Here is a 16,640-nt window from a genome sequence, read left to right on the forward strand (position 1 = left end):
CTATGCACCTGTGAAGCTCCTAAAACAAAGTTTTTCATAACACCTGTCTCTACATCTGGCAATAAAGTCAACTTTGACAATGACATATGATTGCTCCTTAATCTTCCCATTTCTCAGAATAATCACAATCCTTCTATCCAATAATCTGCTGGAGGAACTCAGTAGGTCATGAAGCACATGTGTGAGGAAAGGAACTGTCCAGATTGTTGGTCTGTGTCAGGACTGTAAGTGGAGAGGTCCGGTGGCCGGATGATTCCTCAACCTATTAGTCCACCATCACCTTAGATTATAGACAATAGGTACAGAAGTAGACCATTCGGCCCTTCGAGCCTGCACCGCCATTTTGAGATCATGGCTGATCAATTACTATCAATACCCGGTTCCTGCCTTGTCCCCATATCCCTTGATTCCCCTATCCATAAGATACCTATCTAGCTCCTTCTTGAAAGCATCCAGAGAAATGGCCTCCACTACCTTCCGAGGCAGTGCATTCCAGACCCCCACAACTCTCTGGGAGAAGAAGTTTTTCCTTAACTCTGTCCTAAATGACCTACCCCTTATTCTCAAACCATGCCCTCTGGATTCTAGTTTCAACCAGAAATTTTGACAGTTCCCTTCCACTCGCACCCCCAAGAGACCGCAACCTTGTCGTAGGTTTAGGAGGCTTGTGTGCTTCAATGCCCTGAAGAGCTATGTGGGCTGGTGTCAGGGCATTGGTTCTTGGTAGTCTCCCATGCCAAACTGGCCAAGGGGTGGAAGCCAGACAAAGAGTGGTCTACTGGTCCTCAGGTTCAGGGGTTCAGCTCACGGGTGAACAAGGCTGACTGGTAAAACAAAACTGTTACAGATACAGCAGTGAAGAATCCTCGTACATCTGAGTGTGACGGTATTTCTCAGTCTCCACTCGGATCCGGTTCGCATGGCTGTCAGTAGTAAAAGCTTTATCAAGTAAGTAAAAAATAAAAGTGATGAGAGTGGATATAGGATCGCTAGAAAATGAGGCTGGAGAAATAATAACAGGGGAAAAGGAGATGGCAGATGAACTAACTGGGTATTCTGCATCAGTCTACTCTGTGGAAGACACTAGCAGTGTGCCAGATGTTGTAGTGTGTGAAGGAAGTAGATGCACTTACAATTACAAGGGAGGAGGTGCTCAAAAAGCTGAAAAGCCTAAAAAGTACATAATTCACCCCGACCAGATAAACTGCACCATAGGGTTCTGAAAGATGTAGCACTAGAGATTGTGGAAGCATTAGCAATGATCTTTCAAAAATCAATGGACTGCGGCATGGTACCAGAGGACTGGAAAATTGCAAATGTCACTCCACTCTTGAAGAAAAGAAACAAAATAATAGACCAATTAGCCTGACGTCAGTGGTTGGGAAGATGTTAGAGTCAATTGTTAAGGATGAGGTGATGGAGTACTTGGTGACACAGGACAAGATAGGACAAAGTCATCTAGTTTCCTTAAGGGAAAATCCCGCCAGATGAACCTGTTGCAATTCTTTGAGGAGATTACAAGTAGGATAGATAAAGGGGATGTAGTGGATGTTGTATATTTGAATTTGCAGAGGGCCTTTGACAAGGTGCCACACATGAGGCTACTTACCAAGTTAAGAGCCCATGGTATTACAGGAATGTTACTAACATGATTAGAGCATTGGCTGATTGGAAGAAGGCAGCGAGTAGGAATAAAAGGGTCCTCGTCTGGTTGGCTGTCTCATGTGGTGTTCCACAGGGGTCGGTTTTAGGACCACTTCTTTTTATGCTGCCTATCAATGATTTAGATGATAGAATCGATGGCTTTGTTGCCAAGTTTGCAGGTGATATGAAGATTGGTGGAGGGGCAGGTAGTGTTGGGCAAACAGGAAGGATGCAGGAGGACTTAAGACAGGTTAGGAAAATGGGCAAGAAAGTGGCAAATAAAATGCTGGAAAGTGCATGGCCATGCACGGTGGTAGTAGAAATAAATGTGCAGACTATTTTCTAAACGGGGAGAAAATCTAAAAATCTGAGATGCAAAGGGACTTGGGAGTCCTTGTGCAGAACACCCTGAAGGTTACCTTGCAGGTTGGGTCAGTGGTGAGAAAGGCAATTGCACTGTTAGCATTCATTTCAAGTGGTCCAGAATACAAGAGCAGAGATGTGATGCTGAGGCTTTATAAGGCACTGGTGAGGCCTCAGCTTGAGTATTGAGTAAAGTTTTGGGCTCCTCAAAAGATGTGCTGGCATTGCAGAGGGTGCAGCGGAGTTTTACAAGGATGATTCCAGCAATGGAAGGGTTATCATACAAGGAAAGTTTGATGGCTCTGGGTCTGTACTCGCTGGAATTGAGAAGGATGAGTGGGGATCTCATTGAAACTTTTTGAATGTTGAAAGGCCTAGACAGATCTTTATCCACATATCTGTATGTGGAAAACTGGGAGAGTCTAGGACAAGAGGGCACAGCCTCAGGATAGAAGGACGTCCATTCAAAACAGAGATACGGAGAAATTTCCTTAGCCAGAGGGTGGTGAATTTCTGGAATTTGTTACCACATGCAGCTGTGGAGCCCAGATCGTTGGCTGTATTTAACACAGAGATTGATGGGTTCTTGTTTTGACATCGCATCAAAGGTTATGGGGAGAAGGCTGGGAAATGGGGTTGAGGAGGAGAAAAAGAGGATCAGCCATGATTGAAAGGTGGAGCAGACTTGATGGGCATTGAGAGTAGGGCAAGGGGGAAGTGTCAAAAGCACCTGCCTACTCCACTGCAGTAATGCATGTACAGAAGGCTGCAATACAGCCTGCACACAGAAATTGCAGATGTCACAGAGGCCAGCGAAATCATGGACTTTTATTATGAACTGCATTGAGCTTGGTCACCAAAATTCCCACCACCAGCATCTCTCGCTTAGGCTTAAATCAAGCAACATTTCAACAGCAAGCGTGGCCTCATCTGTAGGAAGAGTTACACAGTGTGATGTTCCTACTCTATAAGCAGACTCTCAGTGCAAGGTAACAGGACAGCGTCCAGCTTAGAAACCAATTTTTGGGGATTGATGATCGTACTGCCCTTCTTTTTCTTGTTTTCACAGTTAACAGGAGAACTGGAGAATTTCAGGACTGTATGCTTTGATAATAAATGAACCCTTGAGCCTCTGAGATGCTGTCTTGCTCGAACACGCAGCCTAGAACTAAGGACAGTGGTCTTAGGGTAAAGGCTGTGTAGTTAAGACTGCGGCGAGGAGAAATTTCCTCTCTCATTGGTTAGCGCAACTGTCCTCATTGAGGGAGCAGAAGTGGAAAGAGTAAGAAATTTCAAGTTCTTGTGTGTCAGTGACTCTGAAGATCAATCCTGGGCCCAACATATTGATGCAATTACAATGAAGGGGTGCCAGCAGCTATACTTCATTAGGAGTTTGAGATGACTCGGTCTTAGTAAATTCTACAGAGGTACTGCGGAGAGCATTCTAACCAGTTGCATCACCGTCTGGTGTAGAGGGGCCGCTGCACAGGACCAGAAAAATGTTGCAGAAAGTTGTAACCTCTGCCAGCTCCATCTTGGGCAGTAGCCTCCCCGCTGTCGAGGACATTTTCAAAAGGTGATGCCTCAAGAAGGCAGCTTCCATCATTGGGGCTACACCACCCAGGACATACCCTCTTCACATCATGACCGTCGGGAAGGAGGCCTGAAGACATACAATCAATGTTTTAGGCACAGCTTCTTCCCCTCCACTATCAGATTTCTGAATGGTTCATGAACCCACGAACAGTTCCCCATTATCTTTGCCCTCTTCTTACACTAAATTTGTATATATTCCTTATTGTAATTTGTTGTATGCTTTATATATAGCACTGTCCTGCTGTTGCAAATCAAATTTCACAACATCTGTCAGTGATAATGAAGTTGATTCTGAGCATGTTTGGAACCATGTGATTCTGCAGATACTCAGTCACTGAGTAAGCTGGACTGTTTGTTCTAGTTGTGTTACTTCTGATAGAAATTGTGTACAATATATGTTTATTTGTTTTTGTGATGATACTGTGTGTCTGTGATGCTGCAGCATGTTGAGTTTTTCATTGTACCTGTGCAGATGAAAATAAACTTGACTTTCACGTCCCAGCTTTAACCTTGACTTTGTGCATTTCTAGGGAACTAAGGAATCCAAAAACAGTGCAGTTATGTGGTGATGAAATAGCCACTCAACTGTGACTTTACTGAATGGTGGCGGTGGTACGAGGAACCAATCACATGTCCATATTGTCAGGGACGACAATAGCCCCATCGCTGACTTTCCACCTCCAATCATGTTACAATGTAGGGAAGTTCTGTCAACCTCCAGCTCTCTGTAAATTGGTGAACTTCACAGATCCAGCTCCTACTGGTGGATGGATGAGCTGCTACGGTGGACAGAGGCATCAAACAGAGGGTTGTGAATCTCCATCTCTCCCGTCTGAAATGGAAGATCAAATAAATTGCACTTATTATCGAATCGGGCGGCACAGTGATGTAGCAATTAGCTCTACGTTTTACAGCCAGCTGTAAGATCAGTGTTTAATTCCCATTGCTGTCTAAATGGAGTTTGCTCATTTTCCTCGTGACTGTGCGGTGCTCTGGTTTTCTCCCACGTTCCAAAGATGTACTTGTTGGTGTTAGTGAGTTGTGGGCACATTATGTTGGTGTCAGAAGCCAGGTGACACTTGCAAGCTCCATACAACACAGTCCTCATTGGCAGAAAGGTGCAAGTGACGCCATTCACTGTATGTTTTGAAGTTCATATGACAAATAAAGCTAATCTCTAAATCTTTATAACCAGGTTGGTTGCATCATAATCTGGAACAGCAAATTGAATGAACAGGAATGTAAGAAACTGCAGGCAGTAGTGGATCAGTCCCAGAGGTACATCAGGGGCAAATCCCTCCCCACCATCAGTAGTAACTACAGGAGGTGCTGGCCCAATACATCAGGGGCAAATCCCTCCCCACCATCAGTGGTAACTGCAGCAGGTGCTACCTCAAGAAGCAACATCCATCATCAACAATTCGCACCATCAGGGACATCTTCAAGAGGTGGTGCCTCAGCACCTGTCATTGAAATCCCTCATTGTCCTCTTCTCATTACTACCATACAGAAGGAGGTACAGCAGCCCGAGGGCACACTGTGATACAGGTACACATTCTTCCCCTTTGCCGTGAGATTCCTGAAAGGCTGTAACCTCTACCTCATCATCCTTTTGTGTGAGCAATATTTATTTATTTCACAGTTTATAGTAATTTTAAGTCTTTACCCTGTACAGCTGCCACACAACACCGTATTTCATGTTATTTAAGTTGGTGATAATAAATCTGATTCTGATTCCCTAGAAAAGCGGTTGCCATGGTAGTGTAGTGTTAGCGCGGTGCTTTTGCACCTTGGGACGTTCTGGAGTGCGGAGTTCAATTCCGGCGCCATTCCGTAGAGAGTCTCTGTATGGGTTTTCCCCCAGGTGCTCCGATTTTCTCCCACAGTCCAAAGGTTAATTGGTCATTGTAAATTGTCATGTGATGAAGCTACGTACAGTTAATTAGGGTTGTAGGGTAGCTTGGCTTGAAAGGCCTATTCTGCACTGTATTGCTAAATTAATAGGTAACTAAACAAATAAATATATCCATTTTTCTCAAACTCGGATCAATGACTGAACCTCCACAACATTCCAGGGTGGAGAATTCCAAAGATTCGGCATCCTCTGGGGGAAGACATTTCTCCTCATCTCTGTCCTAAGTGGACGAAACATTTCAGACTCTAAAGTGACTCGACAGGAGAGGATGCTTCCTCCTGTGGGAGAACCTAGAAAAGGGGGAGGGGTTCACCATTCATAAATAAGTGTGTCGACATTTCAACTGCAGGTCAGGTACCTTTTCTCTCTCTCTCTCAAAGAGTTATGAATCTTTGCAACTTTCTTCTTCAAAGGGCGTTGGGGTTGAGGCAGCAAATAAAGAGATTCCGAATACTTCAAGGAGTGAAATGTTGAATTATTTTAAAGTTACAGCATAAATTAATAGGACTGTTAAGAAGGTGTATGGTGTGTTGGCTTTCATTAGTTGGGGACTGAGATCAAGTGCCATGATGTAACGATGTAGCTCCATAAAACCCTGATTAGATCACAGTTGGAATGGTCGCCTCGTTATAGGGCGGATGTGGAAGCTTTACAGAGGATGCAGAGGAGGTTTACCAGGATGCTGCCTGAGATTCAGGAGCATGGGCTAGGAAGCTTTGGCTTTTCTCTTCAGAGCAGGAGTTCTCACCTCTTTTTATGCCACATCTCCTTACCATTAACCGATGGGTCCATGGACCCCTGGTTTAGAGAGAGGTGACTTGACAGATACACGATAAAAGGCATAGTCATAGAGAAGTACAGCATAGGAACAGGCCATTTGGCCCATCTAGTCCATGCTGAATCCATTTAAACTGCCTACTCCAATTGACCTATACCTGGACCATAGCCTAAATATCCCTACTATCCATGCATCTATCCAAACTCCCCTTAAACATTGAAATTGAGCTCACATGGACCACTTGTGCTGGCAGCTCATTCCATACTCTTGTGACCCTCTGAATGAAGAAGTTCCCTTCATGGTCCCCTTAAATTTCTCACTTTCACCCTTAAGCCATGACCTCTGGTTCTAGTCCCACCCAACCTCAGTGAAAAAGCCTCCTTGCATTTACCTTCCCACCTCTCATAATTTAATTACTTCTATCAAATCCCCTCTCCATCTTCTACGATCTAAAGAATACAGTCCTAACCTATTCAATATTTCCTTATAACTCAGGTCCTCCAGACCCTGCAGCATCCTTGTAAACTTTCTCTGTACTCTTTCAGCCTTGTTTACGTCTTTCCTGTAGGTTAGGACCAAAACTGCATCCAGTACTCCACATTAGGCCTCAACAACATTTTATACAATTTCAACATAACATCCCATTTCCTGGACTCAAATCATTGATTTATGAAGGTGAATGTGACAAAAGCTTTCTTTATGACCCTATCTACCTTCCCAACCATTGAGCACATCTACATGAAATGTTAACGGAGAAAAACAGAATCCATCATCAAAGATCCTCTCCACCCAGGCTATGCTCTTTGCTTGCTGTTGCCATCAGGTAGAAGGTACAGGTGCCCCAGGACTCAAACCACCAGATTCAAGAACTGTTACTACCCCTCAACCATCAGGCTCTTGATCAAAAGGGGATAGCTACACTCATGTAAGGTCTCTGTTATATTGTTATTTCATGCTTATTATTTATTGCTATTTATATCTGCATTTGCACAGTTTGTTCACAGTACTTGATGTTTACAGTTTACTGTTCTATAGATGTGCTAAGTGTTGGCGCGTGGCCAAGTAGTTAAGGCGTTCGTCTAGTTATATGAAGGTCGCTAGTTTGAGCCTTGGCTGAGGCTGTTTGTGTGTCCTTGAGCAAGGTACATTGCAAGACACATTGCTCTGTGACAACACCGCTGCCAAGCTGTATGGGTCCTAATGCCCTTCCATTGGACAACATTGGTGGTGTGGAGAGGGGAGACTTGCAGCTTGGGCAACTGCTGGTCTTCCATAAAAAAAACCTTGCCCAGCCTTGCGCCCTGGAAGCTTTCCAAGGTGCAAATCCATGGTCTATCGAGACTAACGGAGACCTACACAGAGGTGCTGAGTATGCCCGCAGAAAGAGAATCTCAGGGTTGGATATGACATGTCTGTACTCTGAAAGTAAATTTTGCTTTGAACTTTATTTCATGACATATGCCAGTGATGTTAAACCTGATTTTGATTAATGATTATAAGGTAATTGGAGGAGCATTTAGGGGTTGTGTCAGAGGAACTGCCAGGTACTGCCAGGGGTCGTGGAAGAGGAAAACTCTAACGTTTCAGAAACCTTTAGATAGGAACGTGGATGATGTAAATAGAGGGGGCTAAGCAGGAGGAAAGGGTTAGATTGATCTTAGAGTAGGTGAAAAGGTCAGCACAACATTGTGGGCTGAAGGGTCTGTACTGTGCTGTAATGTTTCATCTTCTGTGTTAACAGTGGTAGGAGAGAACTAGCTGTGATCTTATTAAATGGCAGTGACAAGAGGTGCTGTTTGGTATTGTCCATCTGCCTGTTGTGTCATACAGCCATAGAACACTACAGCACAGAAGCAGGCTCTTCGGCCCATCTAGTCTCTGCTGATCTAGAAATCTGCCAAGTCGGATTATATCCTTCCATCCGTGTACCTATCCAAACTTGTCTTAAATGTTGAAATTGAGCTTGCCTCCACCACTTCCATTGGCAGCTCTTTACACGCTCTCAAACCCCCCCCCCCCCCCCCCCCCGGGTGAAGACGTTCCTGCTCATGCTCCTCTTGGTGTACATATGTTCATTTTGGAGGATGAGGCAGAGAGGGCTGGAGGGCCTGAGGGAGAGAATGCCAGGGTTTCTGGGCTGAGCAACTGAAGTTCCGGCTGCCAGGGGTCGAGAGATTCAAATTGGGCTCAGAATTGGAGTTCAGAGGTGGGGGGGATCTAGAGACAAACACGAAGTTTAGTAGAGTTGTGGGCAGTGTAGAGGGCTGCCAAAGGATATGGTAGAAGGTAGATCCATTACAGATTTGGGCAGAGAAATGGCAAATGGAGTTTAATCCGAGTCAGTGTGAGGTGTTGGGAGATCTAATGTAAGTACAGTATAGAGAAAGCATATAAGAGCAAACGTACAGAGGGATCTTGGGGCCCAAGTCAGTAGCTCACAGAAAGTGACCGCACAAGTAGATAGGATAGCAAAGAAGGAAAAGGGAATGCTTGCCTTCATTGGTCAGGGCGGTGAGCATAAGAATGCAGAAGTTATGTTGCAGCTGTATAAGACTTTGGTTAGGCTGCATTTGTATTGAGTGCAGTTCTGGTTAACCCCATTATAGGGAGGATGCCAAGGCTTTGGAAAGGCAGCAGAAAAAGGCTCCCAGGATGCTGCCTGGCTTGAGAGTATGGGCACATTGGGGCTGTTTTCTTTGTAGCACTGGAGACTGAAGGGAAATTATTGGAGGCATAGAGAGGGCAGACAGAAACTTTTATTCTGGGTAGAACTATCAAATACTTGAGGGCATACCAGAAGGAGGAAGTTTATAGGATTAAATTAAAAATATAATATAATATAATTGTGGAACAAGTTTTTTTCCCATACAGAGAGTGCTGGGTGCCAGGGATGCATAGCTGGGGTGGTGGTTGGTGCAGTTATGAAAGAGGTGTTTAAAGGGCTGTTAGCTGACACATGAAGACACAGGGATGGAGGGGTATGTAACATGTGCAGGTGGAAGAGGTTTACATTTGGCACCGACATTTGGGCCAAGGTGCAGTACAGAGAACTGGGGGAATGTGGAGCTCACTGGGAAAGGGAAGGCTTGAGAGGGGAAACAGTGGAACGTTTAACAGGGAAGGGAGGATCTACTGGCGGGATGGACTTGTTGGGTCAAGTGGCCTTTCGCTGAGCTGTAAAAATTCTGTGTAATTGTTTTTTTACAGTTATTATCACTGACATACTGGATGCATGGAATTTGTAGCTTGCAGAGCAGTACAATGCAAGACATAAAAAAATTACTACGTTACAATAAATAAACTGTGCAAAAGGGGAATTTTGAGGTAGTGTCCATGGATTCCTGTTTCTTTCAGATATCTGATGGTGGAGGAGAAGACGCTGTTCCTAAAATGCTGAGTGTGGGTCTTCAGGCATCCGTACCTTCTCCCTGATAGTAGTAATGAGAAGCAGGCGTGTCCTGGGCGGTGAGGGTCCTGTGTGATGGATGCTGCCTTCCTGGAGAACCACCTTTTACACAAGTCGATGGTGGAACCATTGCTAGTGAAGAACAGAATGGGAAAGGAAATGGGTCCTCGAGTGAAACCTTACCGGCGCCAAACCCGGACACTCGTACACCAGATATTCCTCATTTCCATTATCCGGCTCCGATTCCATGTACGTCTGATACCGCTTCACCTTGGGTTTGCTCCTGCAACAGGAAAACAACAGGCATGGTCAAGAGGTGAGAGGTTTGGAGGCTCAGGCTGGAGAACCCCAGCAGAGTCTGGAGTTTCCTGCAGTCTTCACCTCACACCAACACATAGAGGGGAGGGGGGAGAGAGGGGGGGTAGAGAGGGTGGGGGAGAGGGTGGGAGAGAGTGGGGAGAGAGACACGGCCCGGGGAGAGAGGGGGAGACCTGGGGAGTGGTCGAGAGAGATAACAAAGACCCTGTGAGTAGCTCACAAGTGTCTGAAATGGTGGAAATCTGCAACTACACCAGGTCTCAAAGATTTTTTTTAAATTCACGGTAAGGAATCAATGCTGGTGCAGGAAGACTCACTCTCCCAAAGCCTGGATGACTTTCTTCTGGTGCTGGTAGTGGGTCCTCTGAAGCTTCTCTGCAATCCTCCTGTCAATGAACTGAGGAAAGAAACGGGAACCTTCTTAGTGGAATCAATTTCGTGTTAATTCACGGAAGAAAGCCATTCAGCCTATCGGAGCAGTTCTGCCCTGAGTGGAGCAACATTCTGACCACTTTGCACTACAATGATTTTGATTATTTAAAAAAAAAACAAATTTTGGTCTTTCAAGCATAATTTTGCAGAATTTATGGTACTGTGAGAAGCTGGCCAGAGGAAGTGGCAGAGGCAGATACAATTATAACTTTCTAAAGATGTGTGGACAGGCACATGGATAGGAAAGGTTCATGATGGACGTGAGCCAAATGAAGGCAAATAGGAGAAGCATCTTGCTTGGCAAGGACAAGTTCGTCATCAAGCACCTCCACCTCCAGGCCATGTTCTGTTCTCACTGCTGCCATCAGGAGGATGGTACAGCAGCCTCTGGACCTCCACTGCCAGGTTCAGGAACAGTTATTACCCCTCAACCATCAGGCTTTTGAACCAGAGGGGATAAGTTCACTCACCCCGTCACTGAATTGTTCCAACAAACCCTGACTCGCTTTCAAGGACTCTTCATCTCATGTTCTTTGTATCTATTTATTTTTGCTTTTTTGCTTTTACTTACTGTGAATACCTGCCAGAAAATGAATCTCAGGGTTGTATATGGTGATATGTATGTGCTTTGATAATAAATTTACTTTGAATCAGGCTGCGTCTGAGCTGTATGACTATGAATAGTTTTCCTATTGATTTATAATGAAGTCTCATTAAATCTCACTAATTTAGCAAAGGGAGTTCTGTGGAAAGCTACAGAAAGTTGCAAAATTAGTCAGCTCCATCATGGGTATTAGCCTCCATAGCAGCAAAGACACCTTTAAGGAATGGTGCCTCAGAAGGTGGTGCCCCTTCACCCAGAAGATGCCATCTTCTCATTGCTACCATCAGGAAGGAGGTACAGAAGCCTAAAGACACACATTCAGTGATTCAGTTACAGCTTCTTCCTCTCTGCCATCTGATTTCTAAATGGACATCAAACATCAACTCAGTACTTTTTTAAAATTTCTGCTTTTGCACCACTTATTTTAAATTAACTATTTAATATATACACAGTACACTTGCTGTAACTTGGGTTTTTTTCCTCTCTATATTTGTCATGAATTGTATTGTACAGTTGCTGCAAAGTTAATAAATTTCATGACATATGCCAGTGATTCTGATTCTGAAAGCTCCACAAAGGTGAACATCAGGAAACGTCTCACAACACATCACTTTCTCTTGTTTCCCCCTTCTCCTTGGATGCTGCCTGACCAGCTGAATCTTTCTACCTTGGATTTCTAGTATCTGTTGAATGGTTCACTTCAACGCCCGGCCTGAAAGACACGGTGGCCTCTCTCAGCCTTGATTCCGCACACAGGTTATGGGGGGTGGGGGTGTTGGAACTTGAATCCATGAGCTTCTGAGCTCTGTGGGCTAATTCCCCAGAACATCCCTTGAGTGTGTTTTCAACACTGCAAGGTCCTGCTGAAGGTTGTTGCTTTACCTTGGGCCATTTCCTCCCAGCCCTCCTGGGTCCTTACCGGGGGTAACGGCTGCTGTGATCCTTCATAGACAACCTTCTGCGCCAGTCTCACCTCCTTCTGCAACCTGCAAGGCAAGAAGCGGGCAGCTGAGGATCCTCCTGCACCAAAGTCAAAACTAACTCACTGTCTTTCACATGCTCTGTGCGATCCGCTGAGTTCCCCCTCCAGATTGTGGCGACACAGTAGCGCAGCAGCTAGTACAATGCTTTACAGTGGGTCAGCTGTGAGATCAGGGTTCGATCCCCACCACTGTCTATAGGAGTTTGTGTGTTCCCCCCCACCCCCCCGTGAGTTTCCTCCTGGTGCTCCTTCTTCCTCTCACACTCCAAAGATGTACCCTGTTGGTATTACTGAGTTGCGGATGCTATGTTGGTGCCGGAAGCACAGCGTCACTTGCAGGCTGTCCCAACACAACGCTTGCTGATTTGATTTGATGTAACTCACTATATTGTTTCGATGTACAGTATGTGTGACAAATAAAACTACTCAGATTGTTTAAAGTACAAAGTAAGTTTACTATCAAAATGTTACCATATACTACCCTGAATTTATTTTCTTGCAGGCATTCACAGGAAGGCTTCCACTTTTCGTTCATCCCCGTCTAAGAATCTCCTAAATATTCCGAATGTACCTGCATCTGCCACGACCCCTGGCAGTGCGTTCCCTGTATTCACCACTCTGTAAATACAAATAATTCCTTGATTCGGATCAAGGAGGCAGCGGGAGAGCACCTAAGGATTTCCAGCGGGAAGACATTTTGAGTTCTCAGGGGAAGAGAGAGGCCAGACTGCGCAGGCACGTGACGTCAGCCAGTTGAGCGCGAACAGTTTAAAAAGGCAGCCATATCCAGCGGGCAGCGTTGGGAGCGAGCAGCAGAGGGAAAGGGCTTTGGCTCCACGGGCTTCGGTGGTAACGGGAAGAGGTGAGGCAGTTGTTGATTGCAAAAGGAGGTAGTATGTATGTGAGGCCAGTTTTCTGTGGTCGGTGTCAGATGTGGGAGGTCCTGGAGTCTCCCGGCGTCCCGGACGGCCACATCTGCACTCGGTGCATCGAGGTGCAACTCCTAAGGGACCGTGTTAGGGAACTGGAGATGCAGCTCGATGACCTTCGTCTGGTCAGGGAGAGTGAAGAGGTGATAGAAAGGAGTTACAAGCAGGTGGTCACTCCGGGGTCACGGGGGGGACAGAGAAATGGGTCACAGTCAGGAGAGGGAAGGGGAAGAGTTAGGTACTAGAGAGTACCCCTGTGGCTGTACCCCTTGACAATAAGTACTCCTGTTTCAGTACTGTTGGGGGGGACAGCCTACCTGGGGAATCAACAGTGGCCGTGCCTCTGGCACAGAGTCTGGCACTGTGGCCCAGAAGGGTAGGGAAAGGAAGAGGAAGGCAGTAGTGATAGGGGACTCTGTAGTCAGGGGGTCAGACAGGCGATTCTGTGGACGCAGGAAAGAAACTCGGATGGTAGTTTGCCTCCCAGGTGCCAGGGTCCGGGATGTTTCTGATTGTGTCCAACATATCCTGCGGTGGGAGGGAGAACAGCCAGACGTCGTGGTACATATTGGTACCAATGACATAGGTAGGAAAAGGGAAGAGGTCCTGAAAGAAGACTACATGGAGTTAGGAAGGAAGTTGAAAAGCAGGACCTCAAAGGTAGTAATCTCGGGATTACTGCCTGTGCCACGCAATAGTGAGAATAGGAATAGAATGAGGTGGAAGATAAATGCGTGGGTGAGGGAATGGAGCAGGGGCAGGGATTCAGATTTCTGGATCATTGGGACCTCTTCTGGGGCGGGTGTGACCTGTACAAAAAGGACGGGTTGCACTTGAATTCCAGGGGGACCAATATCCTGGCGGGCAGGTTGGATAGAGCTGTTGGGGAGGGTTTAAACTAGTTTGGCAGGGGGGTGGGAATCAGAATGTGAGTGCAGGGGTTAAGGTAGAAGGACAAGGGCATGATGCTAAGAGTTCTGAGTTGATGAGGAAGGACAGGCAGGGGACAGAACATAATTATAGCCAGTTAAAGGGGTTGAAATGTGTCTATTTCAATGCTAGGAGTATTAGGAACAAGGAGGATGAACTTAGAGCATGGATTAGTACGTGGAACTACGATGTTGTGGCCGTTACTGAAACATGGTTGGAGGAAGGGCAGGATTGGATGATGCAGGTCCCGGGGTTCAGGTGTTTTAAAAGGAATAGGATGGGAGGTAGAAAAGTTGGGGGGAGGGGGAAGTGGCATTGCTGGTCAGGGATAGTATCACGGCTATAGAAAGGGAGGACGCTGCAGAAGGAGTGTCCATGGAATCAGTCTGGGTGGAAGTCAGAAATAGGAAGGGATCAATCACTGTGCTGGGAGTAGTCTATAGGCCCCCAAATAGCCCTCGGGACACCGAGGAGCAGATAAGCAGACAGATTTTAGAATGGTGCAGGAAATACAGGGTAGTAGTTATGGGTGATTTCAACTTCCCTCATATTGACTGGCACCTCCTGAGTGCAAGGGGGATAGATGGGGCTGAATTTGTCAGGTGTGTTTAAGAAGGATTCCTGACACAGTATGTGGACCGGCCGACAAGAGGAGAGGCTATACTGGATCTAGTTCTGGGTAATGAACCTGGTCAGGTGACAGACCTCTTGGTGGGGGAGCATTTTGGTGAGAGTGACCACAACTCCATTAGCTTCAGCATAGCTATGGAAAGGGATAAAATCAGACAAAATGGTAAAGTGCTTAACTGGGGAAGGGCTAACTTTGAAGGGATGAGGCAGGAACTAGCGAGAGTAAATTGGAAACAGATGTTCAAAGGGGAAAGTACAGAAGTAATGTGGGAGAAGTTTAGGGACCACTTGAGCTGGGTTCAGGATAGGTTTGTCCCACTGAGGCGAGGAAAAAATGGTAGGAAAAGGAAACCGTGGCTGTCGAAACATGTGAGGCAACTTGTCAAGAGGAAAAAGGAAACATATGTTAGATATAAGAAGCAGGAAGTAGGAAGGGCTTATGAAAAATATAGGGTAGCCAGGAAGGAGCTAAAGAAAGGACTTAGGAGAGCTCAAAGGGGGCATGAGAAGGCCTTGGCATATAGGATTAAGGAGAACCCCAAAGCGTTCTATGTGAAGAATAGGAGGATGACGAGAACGAAGGTGGGACCGCTAAAGGATAGAGAGGGCAACATGTGCCTGGAGGCAGAGGAGGTTGGGGAGGTCCAAAATGAATACTTTGCTTCAGTATTCACAAGTGAAAAGGATCTTGATCAGGATGAGGTCGAAGTAGAGCGGGCCTGTGTGCTGGACAATGTGGAGATTAAGGAAGAAGTGCGGGATCTTCTTAAAAACATTAAGATTGATAAATCCCCAGGGCCGGATATGATACACCCCAGGTTGTTGTGGGATTGAGAGAAGAGATTGCAGGAGTATTAGCCATGATCTTTGAATCCTCTTTGGCTGCAGGGGAAGTGCTGGAGGACTGGAGAATGGCAAATGTAATTCCCTTGCTTAAAAAAGGTAATAGGGAGAAACCTGGGAACTATAGACTGGTGAGTCTTCTGTCGGTGGTCTGCAAACTACTTGAAAGGATTCTTAAGGATAGGATCTATGAGCATTTGGAGAAGTACAGTCTACTCATGGATAGTCAACATGGCTTTGTGAAGGGAAGACCATGCCTCACAAGCCTGATTGAGTTTTTTGAAGAGGTAACAAAAGAAATTGATGAGGGTAGGGCAGTGGATGTGGTCTACATGGACTTTAGCAAAGCATTTGACAAGGTCCCTCATGAGAGACTCATCTAGAAAGTCATGAGGCATGGGATAAGTGGAACCTTGGCTGTTTGGATAAAAAATTGGCTTAAAGGAAGAAAGCAGAGGGTAGTTGTGGAAGGAAAGTATTCTGCCTGGAGGTCGGTGACTAGTGGAGTGCTGCAGGGATCTGTCCTGGGACCCCCGCTATTTGTGATTTTTATAAATGACCTGGATGTAGAGGCGGAAGGATGGGCAAGTAAGTTTGTGGATGACATGAAGATTGGAGGAGTTGTGGATGGAGCTATAGGTGGTCAAAGGTTACAAGAGGATATAGACAGGCTGCACAGTTGGGCAGAAAAATGGCAGATGGAGTTCAATCCGGATAAGTGTGAGGTGATGCATTTTGGAAGGACAACCCAGAAGACTGAGTACAGGATTAATGGTCAGTTACTTAAGAGTGTGGATGAACAAAGGGACCTTGGTTCAAATCCATACATCCCTCAAGGTCGCTGCACAGGTTGATAGGGTAGTTAAGAAGGCCTATGGATGCTAGGTTTCATTAACAGGGGGATTGAGTTCAAGGGTAGAGAGGTCATGTTGCAACTCTACAAATCTCTGGTGAGACCGCACTTATCAAGTATTGTGTTCAATTCTGGTCACCTCATTATAGGAAGGATGTGGAAGCTATGAAGAGGGTGCAGAGGAGATTTATCAGGATGTTGCCTGGTTTGGAGAACAAGTCATATGAAGCAAGGTTAGCAGAGCTGGGACTTTTCTCTTTGGAGCATAGAAGGATGAGAGGGGACTTGATAGAGGTCTACAAGATTATGAGAGGCATAGATAGGGTGGATAATCAGTACCTGTTTCCCAGGGCACCAATAGCAAACACCAGAGGGCATATGTACAAAATTAAGGGAGGGAAGTTTAGGGGAGTCATT

At 45.8% G+C, this 16,640-nt stretch overlaps 1 protein-coding gene across 3 annotated transcripts in view; it reads right to left on the reverse strand.

Moving 5' to 3' along the window:
* Window positions 1-2,830: 2,830 nt before the first annotated feature.
* Window positions 2,831-16,640, reverse strand: part of LOC140717865 (neural proliferation differentiation and control protein 1-like) — a 44,217-nt gene continuing 30,407 nt past the window's right edge. For 2 of the 3 annotated variants that reach the window (XM_073031589.1, XM_073031605.1), the window contains 4 exons: window positions 11,976-12,042; window positions 10,338-10,417; window positions 9,886-9,985; window positions 2,831-4,435 (listed from right to left, as the gene is read on the reverse strand). In XM_073031589.1, coding sequence (XP_072887690.1) covers window positions 4,361-4,435; window positions 9,886-9,985; window positions 10,338-10,417; window positions 11,976-12,042 — 322 coding nt within the window. In that variant the 3' untranslated portion in view covers window positions 2,831-4,360. The remainder of the gene's footprint in view (window positions 4,436-9,885; window positions 9,986-10,337; window positions 10,418-11,975; window positions 12,043-16,640) is intronic. The other variant, XM_073031597.1, reaches the window with a different exon arrangement.

Source organism: Hemitrygon akajei, chromosome 2 (assembly GCF_048418815.1).
Source record: "Hemitrygon akajei chromosome 2, sHemAka1.3, whole genome shotgun sequence".
Taxonomy (NCBI): Eukaryota; Metazoa; Chordata; class Chondrichthyes; order Myliobatiformes; family Dasyatidae; genus Hemitrygon; species Hemitrygon akajei.